The sequence below is a fragment of the Protomyctophum parallelum genome (assembly GCF_964188405.1).
Source record: "Protomyctophum parallelum genome assembly, chromosome: 4".
Classification (NCBI taxonomy): domain Eukaryota; kingdom Metazoa; phylum Chordata; class Actinopteri; order Myctophiformes; family Myctophidae; genus Protomyctophum; species Protomyctophum parallelum.
This window is the reverse complement of record NC_139700.1, coordinates 14,939,355-14,966,684: the sequence shown is the minus strand read 5'-3', so window position 1 is coordinate 14,966,684 and position 27,330 is coordinate 14,939,355. Positions and strand designations below refer to the sequence as shown.

General features: G+C 40.4%; 1 protein-coding gene across 3 annotated transcripts in view; it reads right to left on the bottom strand.

The window, feature by feature from the left end:
* Positions 1–27,330, bottom strand: part of eps8l2 (EPS8 signaling adaptor L2) — a 40,494-nt gene that overhangs the window by 3,804 nt on the left and 9,360 nt on the right. For 2 of the 3 annotated variants that reach the window (XM_083763001.1, XM_083763000.1), the window contains 15 exons: positions 19,455–19,519; positions 16,705–16,866; positions 14,442–14,591; positions 13,968–14,047; positions 13,647–13,756; positions 13,435–13,478; positions 10,760–10,886; positions 9,847–9,935; positions 8,006–8,080; positions 5,325–5,473; positions 4,865–5,036; positions 4,572–4,606; positions 2,367–2,472; positions 491–622; positions 175–235 (listed from right to left, as the gene is read on the bottom strand). In XM_083763001.1, coding sequence (XP_083619127.1) covers positions 175–235; positions 491–622; positions 2,367–2,472; positions 4,572–4,606; positions 4,865–5,036; positions 5,325–5,473; positions 8,006–8,080; positions 9,847–9,935; positions 10,760–10,886; positions 13,435–13,478; positions 13,647–13,756; positions 13,968–14,047; positions 14,442–14,591; positions 16,705–16,866; positions 19,455–19,519 — 1,557 coding nt within the window. Of the gene's footprint in view, positions 1–174; positions 236–490; positions 623–2,366; positions 2,473–4,571; positions 4,607–4,864; positions 5,037–5,324; positions 5,474–8,005; positions 8,081–9,846; positions 9,936–10,759; positions 10,887–13,434; positions 13,479–13,646; positions 13,757–13,967; positions 14,048–14,441; positions 14,592–16,704; positions 16,867–19,454; positions 19,520–25,700; positions 25,806–27,330 lie in introns of those variants that run through there. The other variant, XM_083763002.1, reaches the window with a different exon arrangement.

Here is a 27,330-nt window from a genome sequence, read left to right as displayed (position 1 = left end):
TCAAATACAGCTCGTTCTGCAACTTGTCTGTGATTTCAAGACATCGGTTTATTGAGTTGAAAGTATTCACAGATTTGAACTTCCGTAATCCATTGCTCATAATGGTAAGGGCAAAGATGAAGTACATTTTCAAAATTGATAATGACATTCAGGGGTTGTTTTCTTATCACTCACATTTGTCTTTAAGAGGACCTCTGTCCCCGTGAGGTGAGGTCCCTCCGAAGGCTTGCCCTGGCTGACAGACAGACCGACGCACGCATGCACGCACGCACGCACGCACGCACGCACGCACGCACACACGCACACACACACACACACACACACACACACACACACACACACACACACACACACACACACACACACACACACACACACAATGTGTGTGAACAACATATATTTAACATTTAAATAATCAGATATATCATGCCAATCTAGGAACTCATATGGGTCAGTTTCTAGTACATTATACTGTATAAGAGAAGGTCACCTGGGTGTAGAAAGACTCTGGAATACCAGTGTGTTCCTCTAGTTTCACCACATCCAAGATGTTGTATGGAACGTAGCCCGACTGACCACTGTGATTCCGAAGTTTCCACCACTGTTTGTCATCCTCTATCACCTACAAGACACATTTAACATCTCAGTCATCCATGCAGACATACAAAGATACAGCAACGATATACAGATATAGTTACATTGTTAAATACAATAACTTTTATGGTCCAATGATAGTCTGAACATTAATGTGAGTGTGTGGAGAATACTTGAATAATGTGTTTTATTTATTTTGCCGGAACCTGGGAGGCTGGGACCAACCTAGATTGGTTTTATATCCCTAATGCCTAATTTATACAGGTATTCCATTTCCATAATTCTAGTTTCATTCCAACAAATGAAAACAGGCAAAAAAGAAACCTATACATTTCCATTATCCAAAAATATTCTGTTCTCAAATAGAAATTACTCAAACCAACAAAATAATTTCGGTTCAGGTTTTAATGTAACAAGCAATGCTGCTAAGAAAATGTACTTTTTGTTTCACACAATTATAGTATCTTAAAGCATTTGCCATGATTGACACAGACCCAACTGACACACGCACAGCCCCAGGCGACGCATTCAAGCAGAAAAAGGACTGTGACATTGTTAATGCTGAAGTGATAACCTGAACCTGACTGAATAATCCAACATTTGGCTAGTTTTTACTAGGGTCCAAGGAAGTACCAGTTTTCAGTTCCTAACATAGTAACAGTCTATTATTCCCAGCTTGTCTTGTCTATATGTAACCAGGTGTACTTTAATGCAGTTTCTCTCATTTCCCCATGGTGTGTTTGTGTCACTGACACTAATGATTGTGTAATTGAGTGCAGGTGCAAGTGGATCCAGACCAGCCAATCATGATGCAGTACTCTTTTCAAAAGCAGGAAGTCCTAGTGCAATAGCAGAGCTGACTGATTCTCCACAGGTGAGCAGAGTGGTTCTCAGCCAGCGCTACCATGGTATGGTGTTTTTATGTGTTTTAAATAATGAAGTTTATCCAATTGGTTACAATGCAAATTGGTCCGGTAGCTGTGAGGCAGCTTTCTGCCAGAGGTGCGCTTCCACTCTGCTTGCCCTGTGTTAAGGTATATTATGTGCACATAATGTTATTGTTTCCTGTTTGATGTATGTATTCTTTTATTTTGTAGTTCTCAACCCACTGTAAGGCTTGAGCTCCTTCACTGTTTGCATGTTTAGACATTAAGAGTAGTTAAACTGTGTTTTTGTTGCAGTGAAACTAACCTACTTGAGTTGATACTCCTTTTGATGTGATGTGCCTTAACTGCTCACAATGTATGCAGAAGAAATGTGTTCTACAGTGTTGAGAACTACCGTATTGTATATTAAGCCATGGTATTTGTAACTTAAGTTAATGTGAATTTTTGTGAAATAAATGTCAACCTTTTGTAAACTCTGTCTTCACTCAGCTCCTCATCCCAGTTTCTTAAGCTCTGTTTTACGAACCTGTTTAAGACTTATTTGGTTGTTGGTGAAATTCCAACTGGCGTAGTCTGTAGTGTTAAATGCATTTTAGTAACTCCTATTTTGGCCATTTGGTTACATATAGACAAATACAGAGCACTGCCCAGTAGTTGCACTCATTATTGCCGCTTGACACCGCAGTTATGATTGCCGCTCTGTGGTTTCGTCTATAGTCTTGCTTCTATTGAGTCCTGCCTCTTGAAGTCTCTATACTGTCTATTATACTGATTCGCTGAATGAAGTAACTCATTCTGCAATGTATTACTGTACTATGTATGCAACTGACTATGACCTGTACAGTATGTAATGTATGAGCCCCCTCCCCGCTCTCACTGCCTTACCTCCAGCACTTCGTCCTTAAGCACTGACAGCTCGTTGGCATTGCGGGCTACAAAGTGGTAGCGAATCTTGGCATGTTTTCGGGCGGCGGGCATCCCACTGTAAGACCTGACAAAACACAGGTCTCAAACACTTGTAACTATAATTGGCATTATCACTATTAATTAGCCTGAGTTATTTATCTGACTATCTTGCTATCGATCAATATAGGTACACTGACAATGTAGTAATATAAATGGTTAAATATATATTTTTTTTTAAACAAATTAGGATATTCTATAGAATGTTAATAGGTTGTAATTGAAGAGCTCATGGTTTTATTTTGGTAAAATAAAGTTACACAAGAGGCTATAACTTGAACCCAGGATATACACACAAAATGATGAAGCTGATTCAAAACCCTAATAAAACAAATTTCCAATGTGATCCTGGCTGCAACTTACAAAATAAATATTCAAATAAATTACATAGAACCAATACATGAAACAAAAAATATAGTTTAGCCCAGTGGTTTCCAAACTTTTTATACTGAAGTACCACCTCAGAATATATTTGGCTCTCCAAGTACCACCATAATGGGCTATATGTTAAAATGCAGGAGCATATACCTGCCCTTTTTGTTCCATTCCTAAACTAATTATGCTGCTGCTCTTGACAAAACCCTGTCTAATCAGCACAACTGCTGATATTTCTAATGTGATTAATCCGTAATGGCTAGGTGTGCCGTCATGCTCATTTCAGCATGGCTGGATAGCCTATTTCAACCAATTGCTTGGTCAGAAGAACTACCTATACTAGTATTTTATTCCACTTGACTTTTTTCTCTTTTTTTTTTTTTTTTTTTTTTTTTTTTTGACTCCGCCAGATGGGGCAGTAGAGAGTACTCTCTACTGCCGCATCTGGCCAAAATCATTTGCTGTTCATATATTCAGAACGGGTATTAAGGACTAGTACCATAAAAACACAAGTGCATGACTAGCCTGTAGCTTTTTCCATAACGGTATTTTTTCACACATCTTTCACATTTAGATTGAGACTGCCTGACACACGGAGGCAGTTCATTCCAAAGAGAAATATCTGTGTATAAAATAACTCTTGCCACAACCTTTACTCTGGGTATCTCATATACAGTTTGGTTCACCCTAGTTTCATATTGATGCACAATCAACTCAGCATTACTCCTAAGGTAGTCGGGGGCATTGCCATTACAGATGTTGTACACATGGACCAAGCTTAAACTGATCCACACACTGTAGTGATGCTAATCTTGACCCGCCCTGCCAAAAAAGTCAGCATTTCTTTACTCAACGTGAGTTACAGTTCAACTTGTGTATACTATAGACAATAGAGGGTATATGCATGTGACATCATACCCGGAAGTTATGCGGGAATGCCTGCTGAGTGGCAAAAACTACTTTCTGTCCTTGACAGCCCATACATCCAAACAAAAGTCCTATCTGATTGCATTTAACGACGTTAAACAACAGGGGATCAGAACTATTAAATATCTGTACAGCAACGGGACTATGGCACCATTCTCATACTTAACAGAGGAATTCCGTTTGCCTGGCTGCCATCTATTTTGCTACTTTCAGATCAGACACTTTGTACAAAGACACTTTCCAAACCAACCCAGCCATTCTGCAGTGGACTCTATACTTTCTCTGAACCCTAATACAAAGGGCTTAATAATGAACTCAACTCAATAAACCCAGAAACTCTTAACCGTCTTAGGACAGCAGGGAATGGTGAACGCATAGGCCTATGCATTGTACGACGTGCATCGTGTAAAGTAGATCGTTCTTCCGGGTGCTTCAAAACGCCACTGAGAAACTTCCACTGAAATGAATAGCGGGGGGGCAGGGCTATCGCTCCGGTTCAGTCTCTATCCCTGTAAACCGCGGGCACCTGCGGGTAACGGGTCAACCCGTACATCACTAACACACTGTACCTCACAGGGACCATCCCCTCCCTAAACTGGTCATAACCAACATGTGTGCATTCAACATATCTAAATATGTTTTGTACTGTCTGCAACATATCCCTTAATCTCGCTCATACACCAACAGACCAGGCATAGTCGAGGTTGACACTGGATCAAAGTTGATAACTGTTAATTTGATACAATATAGTCAAATAATGTTTGTCAGAGTACAGTAGGTGTTTCATGCTCACATTTAGAAAGTATGTTACAGTATGTAACTTACCCATTTGAAGAGCTTGAGGAGTGAGTTCCATAAAACTGGAAAAACAAAAGGAGAGAAAATCAATAAGTCAAGTATTTGACCTCCTGTGTTGAGGTGTCTCTGAGCAAGGGATATTTCAATTTTAAACATGTTATTTTAACATCTTAAAGCTTTTGTGAGCACCCATCACAGACACTACAGATATGGCCTATAGATTTGATATTTGTACTTTTTAAATTAATTTAATTGTATTTTGTCACTCAGAGTTATGGTGGTCTTTTGGAATTAAAAAGTTTGAGAACCACTGGCCCTACCTCATCCGCTGACTGTCTTCTGAAGCCTGGGCTGGTGGGGGACAGAGGGGGTCCCGATGACAGCCCCTCCGTCTCCCAAGGAGCCGTCCTGAAGAGCTCTACTGGGGGCTCCCAGCCGTTACGGAACCTGGGGTAGTAAGGAGGGGCACACTCGTCCCTTGGCCATTCCGCTCTGCAGAGTGATGAACCAAGTTATTATAGTTTTGCATTTTTCATTCATTCATTCATTCATTCATTTTCTTTTATGAAAGTGGCTTTGCTAGTTTAGTTAAAGTTTTTATCAGTTTTAGCGTTTTCGTTTTTTGTGGCGTGGGCGATTTGTAACATTCTCAGAAAAATAGATTTCAGTTATCTTGGATGTATTACACTATTTTACATTTTACATTGTAACACCTATACTAGCCTCTCAGACCCCCCCCCCCCCCCAATGCATCTAGACAAACAGAGGAACACCGTGTACCTGGACCGGGTCCATCCCTCCCCCAGCAGTTCAAAGATGGTCATTTCTTTAGGAGTCAGATGTCCTCTCAGAAAGTCCACAGCATCTTTAGATAGGTGGGGGGAAATGACTGAGCGTGGCAGGTCAGGGCTGCCACAGCTCTGCAGCACCTGTACACAAGGTTCACACAGTAAACAACCCCCACAATGCAGTTGGGTCAGGATAAATGAAAGAACATAAAGTAGGCCTATAAACAAATGCAGGTGTGTCCACCACATACAGTACACACACTCACAGACATGCACCTGAACACACACATGTCTTATGCGTGCACGCAAATTACTGACTTCCATGAATTACATTTATAGTAAGTATTCAATTAAATTACTGACTTACATGAATTACATTTATAGTAAGTATTCAATTAATTAAGAAACTGGCTACACTGTTTATTATGCAACAGTTACCCTAAAAAACATGTCAACTCAATTTCATTATAACTAAGATATTCGATAGAAAGAAATTAATTAATAACTACAACAGCAAATGTCTCATGGAAACTGCTAGCCTAACATTGCTAACAAGTGGCGGAGAGAGGCAGAGTGGTGTTTTCTTTTTTTTAATTTGCAGATAAACATAGAAATGCAAATGCAGTCACACTGTAAGGGTTCATATTCATCAATAACAACTGTAACAAGCAACCTATTCCAGTCCATTCATGAATGTCCAGTATTATTATCGTCAGTGTCGACCTGTTGATTTCTATACTCTTGTAATATCCTCTTGTAATCTCAATGTATGTTAATTTCTTCATTACAAATCTTTTAATTAGACTATTTAACCCATTAATATTTAACGACACCACCCTTAAATCGTTATGTTGCATCTTGTCTTTTCTTTCCCCTCACACTGCAAATACGTCAATCACAACTTTGCAAAACAAAACGTACAATAAAAACTAAAATAAGACTCCCAAAACAAAGAGGGCTCCTTCCCCTTGCCCCAGATCTCTGTTGGTGGGAGAGGGGTACAGCCTCCACTAATTGGAGGGCCTCTCTCTAGCGATAGAAGGTCCTAAAAAGGATCTTTCCATCCTACTAGAAATGTCAAACATAATCAACACTCGCTCACAAACCCTTTCCTCCGTCATGTCAATTTGTATTTAAATCGAGAAGTCTTTAAAGGAGAATTCCATACTAAAAGGCTTTCTTACCTTTCTTTGTAGTTGTTACGTCCCCATCAAAGAGGTCCAGGTGTTATTTTGTGCAAAAGCTCCTTATTGGCTATTTCCCCTACCATAAGCCCTAAATGAATTGCATTGAATTGAATGGGATGTATGGGGTGTTGTGCTAATTCGCTTATTTCCATCAAAATAAGTAGTAAAGTTTGCCGCTTGGGTTATTATTTACATTATGAAGAGAGGATATATACAAAAAATATATCATTTTGAGCGATGGAAATAAGCGAATTAGCACAACACCCCATACATCCCATTCAATTCAATGCAATTCATTTAGGGCTTATGGTAGGGGAAATAGCCAATAAGGAGCTTTTGCACAAAATAACACCTGGACCTCTTTGATGGGGACGTAACAACTACAAAGAAAGGTAAGAAAGCCTTTTAGTATGGAATTCTCCTTTAATTTGGTTATTTTATTTTCGGAACTCCTGCAGTCTCTGCTTCGCTCGCCTCAAAGCCCTGGTTCGATTTTCTGGCGAGAGCACGTCACTCCCCCCCCATCCAGAGCGGTGTTTTCAAACTGTTTTCACTGTACAGTGATCATATATCATATTTTCGGACTACGCCATAGGACCTGTAAGTACGTACATCAAGTCTCAATTTATCTTCACCTTATCAGAGAAGCTCGATAGGTCCATTGTGGATCAATGTCACCATCTGTGCAGTGCTCCTTTGTGTTTCTATCCAGCACTATCCAGGCGTGGTAGAATAATGAGGAATCAAATGTGTGTGTTACGTAAGTGTGGTCGCACCTGTGGTAGAGCTGAGAGCTGCAGCATAAAAGCCTTAACCCATTCAGGACGGGAACCCCTTTTGGTGTTTTTTTAAGCATTATGTTATACTTAATTTTTGAAAAATCGTGAAAATATGGCGCAAATCTTTGAATATTTATTCTTTCAGAGCGAAGGTCAAATCTTTGCTTCTGGGGGGGGGGGGGGGGGGGGTCCCTGGAAAAACATATTTTCAGTTCTGTGGCCAAATACAGATAATTCTGTAACGGTAAACGGTAAACGGTTGAGCACCACTAACATAGAAACATAGGTTTTTCAGAAAACTTTTCAGATTTTTTTTTTTAGAACCGGTCCAAAAAGCCGCAGGATGACTGTGGGTGTGCTGTGTGGTGTCAGTATAGGCAAGGCATATAAACTGTGACAATTCTTTAGTACTAAGTACTTTGACTATAGGCTAGGCCCACATTCTAGTATTCACTGACACAGATACGTTGTTTGTCTAAGTGGAGAATGGATAGTGTTGACTTTATTAAGGAAAACCATCATGAATGATATATATATATATATCACAGTGTTGCCAGCTGTTAGATCATTATGACCCATTTACCATTGTGACAACAAGCAGACATGCTTCAGTGTCAAAGTGTCTTTAGGTTTGCAGTGTCATGTTGCACAACACTTTGTCACTGAAGCAGGCTTGAGTGTGACGAACAGCTCTGTTTGTGCCTCACCAGTTCCAAAGGCCCAAAGAGGAAATGTACCAGCTCAGCTGCACTTGGATTCTGGATGTGCTTCTTCAGTTTTGCCTGCAGGGGGCAGAGAGAGAGAGAGAGAGAGAGAGAGAGAGAGAGAGAGAGAGAGAGAGAGATTATAGAAAATCATACTATAAACGAGCGAATGTCTGTCTGTCTGTCTGTCTGTCTGTCTGTCTGTCTGTCTGTCTGTCAGAAACAAACACTTATCTCCTCATTGCCTGCACCAATCGCTCCCACTTTTCACACAGGCATTGACCATAATAATATGGAGGTCTTAACGAAGCCATTTTTCCAATAAGATTAATAATGAATTTATTAGTGAATAAAAACCTGTTTATTTGTCCGTGGTCTATCTCCGACCGAGCCACACTATTAGAACACATCTCTCCATGCCAAAATAAATCTGCACGCTCCCACAATCCAGCTAGGCTACTTTTTACCGACGCAACTGTCATATTTACTGTACAGATATTGTTTTTACATCACCCATTTATATGAAATTATAATCCAACCCAGGTCGCAGTACCCCCCGCGGCCACCAGGGGGGTACTGAACAACTCATCTCCCCATAAATGCAATTACTACACTACTAACATGACAATGACTGTTTGAGACTTTCAGTTCTATGTATGACTATGATGTACTGTTTTTCCATTTCCAGTGAACAAGTCTATATTAAAGCAATTCTTCCTCAAAATACATATATCAATAATATGATATATTACATCACATTACCCACACTGTACATTTGGGAATACCTGTGCGACAGCCCATACTTTCTGTGCTGCATGTCAAACTGGGGTCTTTCATACTTTTCAAATGGGGGTCTGTGGGCTAATAAGTGTACATTTTACAGTCCTTGCCATGAAAACATTTCCCTACCATGCATTTATACAAATATTTTCATGTTATAGTGCTGTTTCTATTCACACAAAAAAGACACAAATATATTATACAAGTTAAAATGAAGAGCAATTAAATATATTTATGGGGGGCAATAGTCCATACAACGGGTAAGGACTATGTATATTAATACAATAAACAAGCAAAAGGGCATTGCCTGACCATGGATCACACCAAAGGACCTGCAACATGACTGAGGAACACGTTCCACTTCAAATCATATTTATCCAACTGATTATTCATCTTAAAGGATAACCTCTCCAAAGCAGCCACAATACCAAGCTATCAATGGTATACTTATGATTGTACTGCAGCATTTTCTTGCAAAAGAAACTACAGTAGCCTACTAATTAGCCTACTTTTGTGCCCAACCTAACTTCCCAAGACCATCTGTAAACAATTCCCCGTTCCCCCCTATCAGTAATGTGATCTATTACAACACATTACCCACACTGAACATCATTTGCTGTTCATATATTCAGAACGGGTAAGGACTAGTTATAATAATTGACCGTATAGGTCATTATGAAAAATGCTGATTATTGTTAGAAAGCATTATTAGTATTTGTATATTAGTATATTATGAGTATTTGTGAGTGACCATAACCAATGATTATACCGTTGGATGTGCTACCTTTTTGAATACATTTCCTATGTTTGGATGTATACTGGAGTTGGGTTTAGCACTCCACTGAAAACCATTGCTGATGCGCAACCTCTTTTTCTCACATAATTATTCAGTGTTATAAGCTGATTCAAATGCATTATAAGCAAGTATAAGTTAAGTTAAGTATATGTTATTATTATTATTATTTTGTTATTTGTCATTATAAGTAGTCTATGTAAGTCGAAGTACAACATGAGTGTTGTGGTCGGTAGTGGACGGTAACATGGGGTAAGCTGTAAGATCTCACCAAGAGGTTGAAAGACAGCTTGAGTTTCTGCAGGCTATCAATGATCTCTGCCTCGGAGGGGGGTTTGGCTCGCAGGGTCAGCATGCCCTCTGTAAACAAACACAGCAGAAAGACAACAATGACCACACAAAGCTTCCAGGGTTACCAGCCGTCACCACAACACAGACGGACAGGGGAGAACCGTGGTTTTCACTTGTTTAGCCAAGCTGCAAAGTGCGTCCAGTCATTGGACACTGAGATAAATTATGTTTTCAAGTTGGACGTAGGTGTTTGGTTATAGTCATGTTCCTGCTTTGCCTTCTTGGCCAGAGAGTGAGTCAGCAGGGCTGGGCAATATATCGATATTATATCGATATAAGATATGAGACTAAATATCGGAAATTGGAAATCATAATATCATGATATGGGTTTTCTTTCCTTTGTTTTTAAAATCTGCATTACAGTAAAGTGAGATAACTTTCTGAACTTACCTGACTGTTCCCACTGTTCTATTATTTGCCTTAAGCCACTTAGTTATTATAGAGGCATTTCTGTTTATCAAAGTTCTCAGTGTAACTGGTTGAAAGCACCAATAATCATCCCCGGAATCATCATCATCATCCTCCGTTTTTCCATTTGGAAATTATCATCGCAATAACGAGGTATTTTGTCAAAATATCATGATATCTGATTTTGTCCATATCGCCCAGCTCTACCATCAGAGACACCTACACGCTGTGCACAGGTACTTCCTCATTGCACAAGGCATGCTGATGTCCATCCCCCCCTCTACCCAGCCAGATATTACTGGATAAAGGTGTCTCGGGACACGGTGAAGTATAGTGAAGAGCATAGCAACAACACAGGAGAGTGGACAATATGGACATATTGCCACTGAGCTCAAGCCACCGCATAAGAAGAAAGGCAGACAGACCTGCTGGTCCTTTCTTCTTGTTCTTCTTACTCTTGTTGCGCTGCTTGAGCTGCGCAAACGCCTCTGCCGCCTTCTGCAGGCGTGACACGAAGATCTCGATATCATCCAGGGCACAGTTGAGAATTTGCTAAAGGCAGAACAGAGTGTAGGCTTAATAAGGCTTTAGAATGGTTAATCTGACAGGAACCGAATCCTGAGGCTTTGCGGTTCAGTATGACGAGCTGACTGAAGTCATGACAGCTTATTTTAGGATTTAGTGAATAAAAAAGAAGACGTACGCACACAGCTGTAGCTCTGAAAAAAAAACGTTTACTGTGCAATTATCAGGCACACAACCTTTTCTTCCATGCAACCTAGCCTTCACCACCTGATGAAGGCCATGTTGCGTACCTGATTATTGCACTGTGAACAAATGCTTTCTTTTCTTATCTGTTACTTATTTTGTCTTGCCCCAGCGACCACTGGATGTGCTCTGTGAGCTCAAGCAACATGAGTGAGTAGGTCTGTCATCGACATTTTTACTTGACAATTAATTGTCAAAGTAATTATTGTGATTTTTCCTTTTAGGCTTTGTGCACAAAGTAATGTAAATAAATTATATGTCACATGTTTAATAATCTTATACTTTCAAACTATTTAAAAACTAGTTCTGGGCACAGGTCTCCACCAGGAGGATAGGAGTGTGTGTGATGTTTGGCAAAATGTTTAGGAGTAATATAAAAATGTTTGTTTGGGGTTTTGTGTGTGTGTGTGTGTGTGTGTGTGTGTGTGTGTGTGTGTGTGTGTGTGTGTGTGTGTGTGTGTGTGTGTGTTTGATTGATTTAAATATTTATTACAGTTTGCAGAATTACAGTACATTTCAAGCACAAACTCAATACAAAGACTGTTAACTGTGAGTGGACGACCCAATTAAGCATTACACTTGTTTACAAGAGGGTCCACCATGTTCAATTCATCAAAACATTTAGAGACGTACAAATAGACACTTCAATATAGTCAAAGAACAGAACAGGAATTCATCATAATGGAGGTAAAAAGGGAAAATAAACATATACAGTGAGGGAAAAGGGGGGAGGGGGCGGTGGGGGGATTCAGATTTTACGGGGGCCAGTTTCGAATTGCAGCCGTCCGTAGGTGTCCTTTGAGAGCGGTTTTGAAGGAGTCAAGGGATTCACATGTCTTAATGACTGCTGGTAGGGCGTTCCACATTTTGGTGGCATAGGAGCGAAAATAATTTAGTCCCTTGTTTGGTGAGGCCAAGTAGGAGCCTGACCAGTTTGTTTTGGGAGGTCTGGAGCCTTGTTTTAAGGGCCTTTGAGGTGCTGTGGTACCAAGAGGTGCATGCAACCTTGTACGAGGGCTCCTGTTAAGGTCTTCAAGGTGTTTTTGTTGACCAGTGAGGAGATCCTGTAAAGGAATCTTGTTCTTTGATTGACTTTTTTGATTACGTTGGTGACCATTTTAACCCCGGAAAGATTAGCCTCCAGGATGGAACCTAGGTAGGTAATTTCATCTTTTCGTGTGATAATATTGTCACCCACTCTAACCAAGAAGCCTTGGTTAGCCTTGCTGAGATTACTATTTGATCCGAAGAGAATGGATTCAGTTTTTCCCAGGTGTAAGGATAGTTTGTTATCAGCGAGCCAGGTGCAGGTGTGTGTGTGTGTGTCGTGACTTGGCCTGTTGTAGAGCCACCATGAGGCTGATTTGAAAACTGTCAAGTGGCATTTCTTCCTCAGCCTAGTGGGAATAGGCACGCACAGTTTCACCGCAATCGGACGCTGCGTTGAGGAGTTGTGGCGATTTGTACAAAACGGGCTACTCCTGAAAACTTTAGAAGCCAATCGTAGCCAATCAGGATGGATAATTATGAGAAATAAAACAAATCACATGATCACATGAAATTTGGAAGGAGTAATATTAGAAAATGTGTTTTACACATGTCGGCCTCCTGGTGGCGCTATAAAGAGCAGATGTGGCCTCTAGGGAGTGTGCATACAAGGTTTTACACAGATCGGTGCAGTTATAGGTAAAAACACAAATCGGTCAGTTATAGCGCCACCACGAGGCTGAGTTGAAAATAAGTGGCATTTCTTCCTCGGCCTAGTGGTATTGTGCGTGCAAAATTTCACGGAAATCACACGATGTGTCCATGATTTGTAGCATTTTGTTTGAAACGGAGCACTCTGAAAAATCTTAAAGACCCGTTTCGTTGAATGGCTCTAGAGAGACTGTGTACCAATTTGCGTGATGTTTGGACAAAATCTGTAGGTGTACTGTCAAAACATTTGTTTTGCACAAAGCGGCCTCCTGGTGGCGCTATAACAGGCCAATGTGAAAACGTTGGGGAAGAGGTTCAGCTCTGGCATTCAGGGAGTGTGTGTGCAGAGTATGGCTAAGATCAAGCCAACGGTGCCAGAGATTAGCTGTTCACAGACAGATGGACGGACACACGGACACAAGGACACACGGACGGACGGAGTGAAAAACATACTCTCTCCCCATGCCTTCGGCCTGGTGGAGACAAATATGCTCACAACGGGTTGCATCAAACGCATTGTGAGCTTGTAGATCTGCTATTTCTGCAATGTTCTGAAAATGTGATTTAGAACATTTATGAACTTTTTCAACATGTAAATGATGACAGGCCAATGAGTGAGAGGAAGGAAACTCACCACGTCCTTCTCGATGCACTGGGCCAGTTTTTCAAAGTCTCCATCTGTAGCGAAGAAAAAAGGTATTTGTGGAGAAGAACGTTTATTTTACCCAGTTGCTTTTATTTCATGTCATGGTGCAGACGTTTTCGTAATGTCAAATAAAGCAATTGGGTGTTGTGTGCGTGGGTGCGTGCTTGTGCATGCATGTGTGTGTGTGCGTGCTCTCTCACCCTGCATGCTCATGGCAGCAACTCGACCTTTTGCACCAAGGGCTGGGCCCTTGGGGGTGGAGGGAGGGATGATAGTCTCTCTGTGGTACTTCAGTTTCTCCTGGTTCATCCTGGAGGAATGGGAGACATCCAAACCGTCAGTCAGCTCAAGTGTCGTCAAAGACAGTTCAGTGCAATTTGTGGGTGTGTACTGTGTGCACGCATGAGCTAGTTCATGTTTGCGTGAGAGGGTGAAAGCGAGAGAAAGAGAGAAAGAGAGAGAGAGAGAGAGAGAGACAGAGAGAGAGAGGGCATACGCCATACAGTATCCAGACCACTCACTTCAGTGTCTGTGGCCTCATTTTCTTTCCATGTTTGTTGTCTCCTATGGCACTGTCTATGTCTGCATGAACCATCTCGGCCTGAAAGGAATGAACACGGTTATAACTTGCAGTACTTACAGTATGTGTATACCAGTAAGACGCCTGAGGGCGTGCATGCACTGACCATAATATGGAGCATGTCTTGAGTGTACAGGGTTTGATGAGGTCAGATCAACATATGGAATGTCAGAACAGGTCAGCTCCATATATGGAGATCTAAGGGTGGCAGCGGGGGCAGTGTCTTGAGTGTACAGGGTGTGATGAGGTAGGGCCGGGCCTTAATTTTCGGGCCTGTTGAGAAGAACTCTAGTTGTCGCCGGCTGCCAGGTGCGGCTGCACAAATAACATTGGGGCAGGCCCGTCTAGAGTTTAAATGGACAGTTATCAGTCAAAAGGGAGACAGACAGACAGACAGACAGACAGACAGACCTACCTCCACCTCATCACAGTGGAAGAAGTGGACATCTGGCCTCTGTTGCTCGTTGTCCTGACACACAAACAGCAGTATAGAGGGATAGCGTGTCTGGTTCAGCACCGTCTGACAGACGTGAACGGTAGAGAGGGGGAAGTTCTCCAACTCTTCCTACACGAGATGATAGGGAATATTAATTTGACCATTTGAGATACAGGGCCCAGGCAATGGCATCTTTTATGAGGAATAAAATGAAAGTAAAAGTGCACTGTCTTGTCTGTCACATCACATGCAAAAGCAGAGACGTTCTCGGCCACGTGTGTGGGAAGACAGCATTACATTCAGAAAACCGCCCAATAGAATAGATAGAACCGCAGTATTTTCGATTAATTGTTAAATGTTACGTTTAATTGATCGATTAATCGATTAATGATTAACATCCCTAGTTACTGACACATTCTGTGACATGTTCTTTTTCATGTGTTCCTTGGTTTTTAGTTACTTAGTGTTTTACTTTACTGTTTTCCCGTGATTTTCTAGTTTTCTAGTATTTTCTAATCCTTGTTTCTTATTTCCAGATAGAGTTTACCTTACACTTGTACCTTTATTTTGTAGTATTGTTTTGTAATTATATGTGCACCTGGTGTGCTAGAGTGGATGACGAAGATGAACCCCTAAAAGTCTCCACTGTTTGTTTGCTCCGAGATTGTTTATCCCAGAACATGATCATCTTTGAAAACCGCAAAACACAACAAGATTCACTTCACATGAATTGGCTGGGGGAGATTATTTTTTATTCAGTTACTTTGTGAGTTCATAATTACTGTAAATGGTCTGTAAAATGATCATTGACACTGGACATTGAGATTGCTTAATTGGCTTTTGGACTTGAATATACCGGGCACAGACTATTTAATGTCCGAGATCCATGTTATGACGTGAACCTATAACCATCTAATTTTTATTCTCATGAATCTCTTAAGTGTGGGCTGTAATTTCAGTTGTGATTTTTTTCCCCCAGAAAATATATTCTATATTGTTTTATAGCTTTTCCTATGATGCCAAGCCATAAAAAGTGTTTTGTTTAAATTGTTTCAGACTTTTACTCTTGGCTTTTGTGTGCATCAAAAAACATTTTTAAAGGAGTAGGTTAAAGGAGTAGTTCTTCTTCTATCATTAATTCACTCCATGATCATTTTGTGTATAACATGCCTTTACATATAACATTCCTTTGGATGAATGTAAGTAAAATGGAGGTTATGATTGACAACAGAAAAACTATATAAAAATCAATTTATAAACTCCAAAACAAACTACTTCCGGTTCAAAATGTGACATGCGCAAGCAAAAAAGGCACCTTGGCGTGACTGGGCTTCAATGGGAGCTCTGTTCACACACAGGGTATGCAGAAGACATTTGTGTAAAAACAACTATAATTGGTGAATGCAGATGGTTGTCAGACATGACTATAAACCAAGCAATAAGCCATTTTATGAAATGCATCTGCCTTCATTGAGGCTGTATTATATTACATATAGACTATATTACATAGTGTAGTCTTACATATAGTCTTTGTCATTGTTATTGGGGTGAGATAAGCATGACTGCTCGCTTTCATTTCTCCACAATGCAGTTGCCAGCGATTCAAATGACAAAAAGTCACTGCATTTGTGTTTGGACTTTGGAGTCGAAAGCGACCAGGTAAACTATCACCCGCTGTTCTCTCCTGTCATCAATCAATTGTGCCAAATGTACACAAAAGTCAAAATATCAAGGCACATCCGTATTCTTCTTCTTCGAAAAATATCCTCTATAGTCTCTACTCTGTAACCTACCACCGATTATCGCTCTGTAAATGTTTATTCTTACTTTTACAAATGGCAAATAAAATGTTAAAAATATATATGTTTAGGGTTCATTTATAGTTTTTGGTTTTCGCGCATCTAACCCCAGCTCCACCAATTGAGCTATCTCCCTCAGAGGGCTCGCTCTTTCTGGGGTTCACTACAATATAGTAAATTCATAGCTTTTTGTATAGTTGTAAACTTGTGTATAATGCAAAAATGTGTGGTTGTCACTGCTCTACCCAGTCTCCCTCAAACCTGCTATCTCTTTCAATAAAATAAAGACAAGATGGGGCTGTGCCCAAGAGGCGTTTATTTCTCTGTGGGAGTACTATTTACAGTAAGTCAGGAGTGTGACTTTAGGGAGCGCTGTGCGTTTTCAGCTGGGACAATATTTATTTTGGTTAGTAGTAGACGTGTAGTGTGTTTTAGTCTCATACCTGTGTGTCACAGTCCAGCAGACGGACAGCCTTGTCGCTGACCTGCAGCAGCATCTCCTGTGTCCAGATCTTGTCTTTGGAATCGAGCAGGACTAGCTTCCTGATGGCATCATCCACTGTGGTGATGGACTCCGCCTTGTCCATCATAAAGGTAGAGAGATGCTGGGGGGAAATTAGAGAGAGGGGGGGGGGGGGGGGGGGGGGAGAGAGAGAGAGAGAGAGAGACAGACAGACAGACAGACAGACAGACAGACAGACAGACAGACAGACAGACAGACAGACAGACAGACAGACAGACAGACAGACAGACAGACAGACTTAATTTGGATAGTCAGAAAGACAAGCTTTGAATCATCACAAGGTGGTGTACCAAGTGCCTGTGGAATTCTGCTGCAGTGGTTCCATTTTCCTTCTAACCTATTTGCATAAATTCCACATTAATTGCATTCACCTGGCATATCTTGTAATTTATCTTGTTGAATTAGGAATTTATTGACCAGGTGGATGCAACAAACACCCAGCAGGAGGGGTGCACGCCTGGTGGCTCACATGTCATCCACACTGTCTCTTCCTGTCCCTCCACTTACTGTCACTAGAAATTCCCAAAATATAGCCTTGGGGAAAAGAAATGTCTAAATCTAAATGCATGGATGCCTGTAAGGACGCTGTCATTTGTACTAATATTGACTAATATTTAATATTAAGTTGGATTTACTGCACATCTCACAGGTAAAGTAGATGAATTGACCAGTGGTTTTCAACCATTTGGTCCGGGGACAACCAGCTGTCCTTGAAGAGGTTCCAGGTGGTCCCCGGCTAAATGATGGAGAGTTGGTAACCAAATGAACTCTTATAGATCTTTAACTCTTGAGAGTATAACATTAAACCAAATGTATGGGTCCATTTGGTTTCATTTTACACTCTCAAGAGTAAAATGATTGTTAAACATCTGCATTACTTACAAGAAGTCTACACAATTAGACGTTTGCCTGTTATCTCTCCTATGGTACCACATCAATACAGCATGGAATTGTGGACAAACTCTTATCCAACGACAACAAAATATTCTAGTAGGGATGCACGATATAATAGTATAGGTAGCATAATCGGAATTGTCCATAAAAATGCCATATCGGTATTGGAACGGTCTCAAAATAATCCAGATTATTTAATCAATTTTCACCAGCAAAAAATAAATAAAAATTAAAAAAAATCACCACTGAGTTCAATATAAATCAAAGGTTTCTAGTACCTCTAGCCTAGAACAAAAGCCAAATCAAATATGAAAAAAAAACTTTACATTTTTCTACATTTAATTTGTGTACTCATCTCATTCATTATAGTATAGTCAGTTGTGAATACAGACACTTGGAAAAGAGTATAGGCTATTTATTGATTCATTGAATATTTATTAACAGGCTTTGGGCCAAGTCCCTAAGGCCTTGGCTTGTTTCCATTGTGGTCCTCTGTAAAATATCGGAATTGGTCAGAATCGGTATCGGCAGATATGACCCTGCAAATAATCAGAGATCAGATATCGGTCATACTTTCATAATCGTGCACCCCTAATTCTAAGTCTTGTGTCTGAGACGATAAATGTCATAAAATCCAGGTCCGTGGCTCAAATGCTGAATAAATAGTGGGCCTTGATACGAAAAGGGTTGAAAACCACTGATCTAGACAACTGAAACTATTATATAGCCTGATATGAGAGACATGTTGCATGTCCATGTAGCTCTACTGGTTATCTGTGTGATTATGTGTAAACATGAGCGATAATGTGTGTGACGGCCACTTGGTCAAATCCAGTCCATTATGGACATAGTACATAGTTCAACAGTTAGTTGGGGCTTCACCGGTTGATGCACCTGCTTCCCTCTAGTTCTGAAACTTCTGTAATCAGCTGCCCTGATTGCTTTATTACAACACAGGTCCAGCAAATGAAAGGCAATCAAGACATCAAACCAGTGTTGTGTCAATAGGCAAGATAGAAAATGCATTTTAAACCTTTAAGTGCTCTGCTTTTAGTTTAAACGTTTCCCAAATTAAAAAGCTATTCTCTTCATCACCTTATTGTTTTGATACATATTTTCTTTGAAGATGGCTTTTGCTGTCTTTGCTTTATTTAGAATTTAGAGACAGTAAACCATGTGCAAAGAATGGATATATAGACGTGCAATACATGACGTTATACAATTCTAGGAGCATGTGAATGTATTTTACGCCGCATTACATCATTTTGACGGTACAGTATCTCATCATGCCAGAAACACATGTGCATGACATCATGCCGTATTACCGTGTACCCTGAAGCCCAAAACACACGCTTTCATCAGCTGTTTTCAATGACTTTTCCATAACTGCTAACATAATTGCCATGACCACGTTTCTCAGAGATGTCCATAAGATTATGTGTTATACAGTCACACTAGACATAATATTAAATGATTTGTTTTTAGATTAATACTTTTCTCATAATAATTATAATACCAGTTCATAAAACACAATCTTAGTTTCCTATACAGGTGGGCAATATTTACTTGTAATCTAAATATGCATTTTTCATCAGCTTTTTTAATCCTTGTAGAGGTACATACAGTATAGGCATACAGGTACTATGTACTAACGGGAATATGAAGAAAAAAAGTCATTTATTTTCCAGACCACTATGAGAACACAGCACAGACTTAAGATTGAAAGTTAAATCAATGCTTAGGTTTGTGTCCCGAGAGGAACACAGCAGGTCTTACCTCCACATGGTACTGGGACGTCTCATGCATGATCATATTCGAGTTGGAGTATATCTTCCTTTGTTCTGTTGAGTTTAAGAACAAGTTATATGTTACAGATACAAGGGGCTAACTGATCCTTGCAGGGCATGTCTGTGGCCATGTATCCAATGTCAAATTAATTCCAGAAGTAAAGTAACTCGAAAATGTATTCACATAATACTAGACAGGTCGTTTAACTTCCTTTGTGCGAAATGAAACCTCACTCACACACACACACACACACTCGGCTATCGTGGTGCATCATGGTGTACAGATATGGAATGTCAAAGTACATATTATAAAGAGATCGTTATCTTCAAAGGAAATTGTCATCCCATTCATGATGTATTTAATCTAATTATTTCTTCACACATACTGTATATATTTAATATGAATGCAATAAAGTATACGTTCCTTTTGTTTGTTCATCACAAACGAAAAAAATAAAATACTGTTGTAACACTGACCTGAAATCCACGTGCTGATATTATCAGCACTGAAGCTGACTATAGATAAAAGTAGAGACTGATGTGTTTTAAAGAACGATAAACTACAACTATCCCAAATATGGAAAAGCTATTAGAATCCCATTGTTTCACCCTGCGTCTCCTTTGAAAACAAAACCCTGCGTCCAGCTGTAAGATTCGTCTGACAAAATGCAGTAAGGTCTCACATTGCTTGAGACCTTGTTTTACATCATTTCAAATAATAATAATTAACTTATAAAGCAAAATAAATGGCCACACAAATGGCTTTTCACTTCAAAGTGTCTTGGCAATGCTGGCATGCAGTCCACTCTTTTAGTACTCTATCCAGCCCAACCAATCAGAGGCAGGGACAGATTTGTAGGGTTAAAGAGCAGTGAAGGCAGTTTCCCAGCAGCAACGTGCTACTTCCTCATCAATGTTATCATGATGATATTACTGAGATATTGCATGATATTACGATGTATGTTGCATGTCTGTGGCTTCTTAACCTCTCCTGACAATATCTGGATTTTATGCGGTCTTCAAGATGTAACAGAGCTAAATGCAGTGCTGTAAAGCCTAATTTCTTCACACGATGATGTCGCTCACCAGAAATAGCAGATTTTTGGAGATTTTATGGTATATGCATTGGGTATCTCATACGCCTTCATAAAATATGATTGTGCTATACCGTCCACAGGCTGTTGGCTCAATGTTATACAGTATAATAATAAAATAATAATAAAACTTTATTTGTATAGCACCTTTCATGACATGAAATGCAGCTCAAAGTGCTTTACAGAACAATGGAGAATAGAAGAAAAGCAAGGCAACGAGAGTAATGCAATACAGTGAGGACATGAATAACAAAAACTAAAATAAAAACAACTAAAAGATCAATTAAAAGCAATGTTGTAGAAGTGGGTCTTGAGCTGAGCTTTAAAAATGTCTACAGAGGCTGCCTGACGAAGGTACAGAGGGAGCTTGTTCCATGCCGACGGCCCGTAGAAGCAAAAAGCTGCTTCCCCGTATTTTTTAATTGCCATTTTTTTAGGCAAAGCGAGCAGGCCAGCAGTGGAAGACCTTAGCGGGCGGTTTGGGACATATTTAGGCAGGCAGTCATGTAGGTAGGAAGGTGCGACCATTGAGAGCTTTATAGACAAGTAAAATAATTTTAAAATCAATCCTAAAAACAACCGGAAGCCAGTGCAGTGATGCCAAAACTGGAGTAATATGTTCTCTCATCTTAGTTCTAGTTAAAACTCTGGCTGCTGCATTTTGGACAAGTTGTAATCTGTCAGTTGTTTTCTTAGGCAGTCCTGAAAAAAGTGCATTGCAGTAATCAAGCCGAGAAAAAACAAAGGCGTGGATTAGCGTTTTTGCATCGTCCAAGGACACGCTCTGATTCGTGCAATATTTCTAAGGTGAAAAAAGGCAATCTTGGTAACATGATTAATGTGTGAATTAAAATTCAATTCGGAATCGATAATAACCCCCAGGTTCTTTACTGTACTGTTACTTTCTACAGTCAGGTTGCCAAGTCTGCTTAATATTGATTCTTTCTGCTCACTAGAACCGATTATGAGAACTTCTGTCTTATCCTCATTTAGCTTGAGAAAGTTCTCACTCATCCAACATTTGATGCTAGACAGACAGGTAAGCAGCGGGTCTAAAGCACAGGGATCATCTGGAGCCACAGAAAGATATATAGAGCAGTGGTGTTGGGACCTCTGATGCTGCTAGTTTGTTGTCCTATTGTACCAGGAACGTTAGTTAGACGCAGTATGGACAAATCTGCACAGCACCACATTTCCTGTAGTACCTGATGTGTAGACAGATAGATAAATGAAATTATTTTACAGTAGGCTACACTATCCATTTAGACCTGAGGCCGATTCTAAAAATGCCTTCTAAATCCTGGCCTAAATTTTCAGAAAAATGACAAAAACAACATTATGTTGCTACGGTACTTAAATGCCGATACAGATGCAGTGTATGCCATAAATTTGCCTCAATTGTAAAGGTGTCATGTATGTGTGTATGTGTGTGTGTGTGTGTGTGTGTGTGTGTGTGTGTGTGTGTGTGTGTGTGTGTGTGTGTGTGTGTGTGTGTGTGTGTGTGTGTGTGCAAATAAATTACAATGAAAATAACACTGACCTGAAATCCACCCTGCTGCTAACAACACTAACGTTGATAAGATAGAGAAAAGGAGAGGCTGATTTGTTGTTTTAAAGTAGCCTGCAGGGCAATAAGGAAGTGACATGAATAAGTAAAATGAAAGTTAAGAAAACTAGGGTTTCACAGTGAGTTCTTCTTAGACAAACTGCATGCATAGTTAGGTCATTGCTTGAGACCTTGTTTTACTTTATTTAAATAATACAAAATAATAAACACAATGCAAGAGCATTTAATTTAAAAGTTCATTGGCAAAGCTGGCATCTAGAGCAGTCTGCTCTATGCTGCCCAACCAATCTGAGGGCTGGAACAGATTTAGAGTTTCCCAGCAGCGTACGTGCTACTACTTCCATATCAGTGTTGTGAATCTTATCATATTACTTTATTGTTGTTGGTTGTTGACAGCACTATCACCAATATGTGATTAAAAGCATTACATGCACAGAGCTCTGCAATGTTTAATGACAACCAGCATGCCCGTGCATGCACAATGGAAAGTAGATCATTTGCAGGACATTTCGTTATAAACTACTACTAGACATAAGTTTGATCTCATTTCAGGAATTCACTCCTCTATTGTAACAAACAGGAATGTTATGTTTTAATTGACTTGGAAAACCTTTCAAAATTCTAATTGCAATGAATACATTGCAATTAGGGCCATGATGAGTCCATTGTTTTTATCCTGGTCAATGTTAAATGAGTGTGCTAGTTGTGCCAGTCACTGACCTATTCTCCACAATTACGGGGTAAACGAGAGCTTTTTCCTATCAGCTCTGCAGCCAGATCTCATATCAGGTCTCTCTCCCCGCCCAATAGAGTCAACATTTTGATATCACACAGACTCTCAAGCTCTACATTTCTCATCGCAGAGACTGTGCGTCATGTCATTAGGCCTGAGCATTCAAACCAAATAAAATGCAACCAAAGTCTAAAGGGAGGAATTTGTCCGTGTAACGACTATCGCTCAACCAAAATGAGGTAAACCGTGTTTCACCTTCCATTTCCTGTCTAATTGTCCTCCTTCCTGCTCAGCTCGCCACAGGTGAAACACAAGCGGCAGGTGTTGGTGAAAGTCGAGCTTGCCTCATGCCTTATTAATGACTGACATTTATGCCAATCAATTCACAGCGTTGCGACAGCTTGCAATGAGAGCCACTTACCAGAAGTTACCAGGCAGATCGGCAGATCCTCAGGGCGTTCCAGACCCACTGACCAGTGACTACTAATGACTACCTGGCCGACTGTCAGTCCTCCACGAAGCCTGGGTAACACTGACTATCTAATTGACCTTAGTCAATGGCCCTTAAAGTCTAGTCTTGACTCGGTATCGCTGCCATTCCAACTTCATCAAAGCAAAACCACACTCTGGGATCAAATTTTATATTCATTATTCAGTCAACATAAAGTATACACGAGATTCAAGTTGCAATAGCGTTTTTATGTTGTGAAGTTAGGTTCCCATAGTTAGGCCAGATAATGTTTTGGTACTTTATAAGCACAAAAACAAAATAATAAATAAATAGATGGAAATTCTATAAAAAAACAGAACTGGACAGAAAAATAATACAAACCAGGGGACACACCTAACTGCACCTCCCTCCATTTGTCTGCTCTGGCGCATGTGCTGGGTTGTGTGTGTGTGTGTGTGTATCAAAGGCGTGGATGGGATGAGATAAAAAACAGAGTGCAACAGGCTGTGTATGAGACCAATCTTCGGACAGTGAACACATCGAAAAGTAATGTGGAATGTCATGATCAATAAGGTGCTCGTTATCAATAAAAAAATAACGAGCTCCATCCCTACTCATCACCAGGACAAACATGAAGTTACAATGTTATATCGTAACCTTCAATACAACGTTCAATACATTCTGTAGTCCAGACGTACCATAAACAGCCAAGCAAACGTGGCAGATCTGATTATAGATTACAGTGGCCCTAATATCTGTTTCAGTCTATCAGACAGATCAGTCTATCAAATAAATGCAAACTAAAGGGCCCCAGCACGGGCGCTCGGGTGGCACAGTAGTAAAGTCCCTGTCCAACTCCATGGAGGTTGTGGGTTGGAATCCACCGTGGTGCATCTGGCTTTGTCGGGTGTCTATGCGAATGCAATTGGCCTGTGTTCATGGGAGGGAAGCTGGGTGGGGAGGGTGATATTGGTCATTTGCACATACTCCTACGAGCTAGGGTGGCACCTAGCTGTCAGCAGGGAGTGATGGGCGCCTGGGCGGGAGGAGGAGGACAAAGGCCCTACATCCTTCTGGAGGGGGCTCTTCACTGGTAAGTTAGTCAGAAAGATACAACAGCAGTGACAACACATACATTTGCAAAGCTTAGATGATACAGAGATGTCCAAATATGAGCATAAAAGGGAAACAGACGGGTACAGAATTGCATAATCTGATGGGGCATGTATTCCCAATTTGCATCATTCCTGACTTGCATCGTTCCCAAGTAGCCTAGTTATTATAATGATCATAGGCAGAGGTGTTAAATTTACTCTGTGTACAAATGGATAAAGGAGACGGGGGGGTGGTGGGTGAGAGAGATAAATAAACCCTTTTTTTCTCTGGTGTGAGTTTATGGCATTCACTGCATCTTTATCGCATTTAAGACTATGTACCGTATATAGCAACATATTATAACATAATATTTAAAGTTTTTCTGAAAACTTAGGCCAGGATTTAGAAGGCATTTTTAGGCCTGGGCCGTGGCTCAGTGGTCCAGGCACCTTGGCTGGTAATCCAGTCTGGCAGTGTGCTGCGGGTTCGACTCCGGATCCCGATGGCCTTTACTGCATGTCACCCCCCCATCTCTCTTTCCATTTCCTGTCAGCCTACTGTCTATCCCTCCATAAAAAAATATAAAATAATGGCGAAAGCCACAAAAGAATTAAACATTAAAAAAGAATAAGGACTCAGGTCTAAATGGATAGTGTACTGTGAAATCATTTCATTCTGGAATATCTGTCTACACATCAGGTACTAAAGGAAATGTGGTGCTGTGCAGATTTGTCCATACTGCACGTCACCACACACAATCACATCAACATCTCACAGGTTCATTTTCCATCTATGTTGACTAGGTTAGACCTGGGTTAGACCTGGGTTAGACCTGGGTTAGACCTGGGATGTATGCCTGGTGGTCAATGCAAATAACATCCTGGACTGGTACAATAGGACAACAAACTAGAGGTCCCAACACCACTGCTCTATACTGTATAACATTGAGCCAACAGCCTGAGGACGGTGTATATAGCACAATCATAGACTAATGAGATTCCCAATTACCATAAACTCTCCAAAAGTCAGCTATTTCTGGTGAGCGACATCATCGTGTGAATAAATACATTTGGCTTTACAGCACTGCATTTAGCTCTGTTACAATGGAGAGGACACAGCAGCAACACATACTGTACGCTTAGATAATGAAGCAAAGCTCTGTAATATTAAAGTCAGCTTCATGCAAAAGTTCCGATCTTCAAAAGAAAATGTTCCTCAGAGTACTGTATAATATCCACCTGTTTATGCCATCCCAGCACACATACTGTACATGTTTGACAAAGTTCTATTTTTACCTGAAATGGACATTCTCCCCCTTGAGAAACTGGCCGAATGATTCAATAAAGTTGGTACGTCTTCCGATCTGACCAGGGCTGATGAGTCTGTATGTGGCCCCTGTGTTCCTCTGCCTCTCAGTTCATCACCCCACCCTGATGCCCCTGATAACGGGACAGGTGGGAGGCCCTACGTACAATTTGCATTCTGCCGCACTGCATTGCAAGAGTGATGGGTCAGTTTTGCATAGTGGAGATTGAGCTGGCGACACTTCCTGTTGTCGTTCTACTACATCTACGGTATCTGTTGACTCAATAAAGACTCAATCTTTATATAATACAGAGTATTTATTATTATATACGGTAGTCTAGTATAGCACCAATTCAAATTGAGCAGGCACAAAGCCCCAAAAGTTCAAATATTTGACAGGCTAATGAAATGACAGCCAACATCTTTCAGATTTAAAATCATTGTTTGAATTGCTTTTCATTCACTGTATCACAAAGACTATAATGGTGTGGTAGAAATACTGTCGTAACCTTGTGTTCCGCCTGTTGTTAAACCACTCACGCATATAATGTCAAATGGAAGTGCTTTCCATTTGTGGTTCTATATTGTCTGATAGGAGCCCAGGACTCACGGATACTGTAGGTAGGTCACTTCTAATGCATTGGGCAGCCAAAGCAGCTGGCACATAGCCATTATCAGCATTCACCATCTAACGACAGGATGGCCGTGTGTCGGTTTTGGCGAAACACGCCTGTGTGTGTAGACCATGCTGTTAACTGTGAAAGCGTAAAGATATGATATGGGATTCAATATATTTGGGCAGAGAAGGCAGCCATAATGTCCCAGAGGTCCTGCGGTGAGTAGACAGCAGTGACCATCTGCCATGAAGGGCAGAAAGAAGCCTCACTTCATCACACATCCAGCGGGATACCGCGCTGAAGAGCTTTACTCACCACGTGTCATGTGGATATTAGTACTTACTATACTTACAGTATCTACACCACAAGATTGATTGTGAATAATGCTAATGCTAATAATGCTATACTGTACGCTTCCTAAGGAAAGAAAAGAGGATCAACATGTGTCATTGATGTGTGTATTCAAAGTAGGGATGTCCCGATCATGTTTTTTTATCTACCTATTACCTATTCCGTTCATTTGATTTTGAGTATCTGCCGATACCACATTTATGCCATATCTGATATCACAATAGTAGGCTACAATATCCAAAATCACAGACAATATCCAGTCTAATAACTAATAAACTCTCAAGAGTAAAATTATTGTTAAACATTTACATTACTTAATTTATCTTGATATGAAAAGGGTTGAAACCCACTGCATTATTGGTGTTGATTGGTAATGGTATCTCTTATCTGAGATGGATAACAGAATCCGCATTTGAAGCTTTTTTTATGGTTAAGGGTTAGATTAATCGTTAATATTGAATTATACTAATAAATTTTTGTTTTGGACACTTTACACATTGGTAGTTTATTTGGACCCAAAAATACAGTACAATGGTTCTCTATATGCTGGTAGTCCAGAGAGTGGTGTTGGCTATACAACTAGTGAGCTCATGTCTGGGGCAGGGAGGACCAAGGGCAGAGGCGGCCCCACCTCTACAGCTCCCCATTTCAA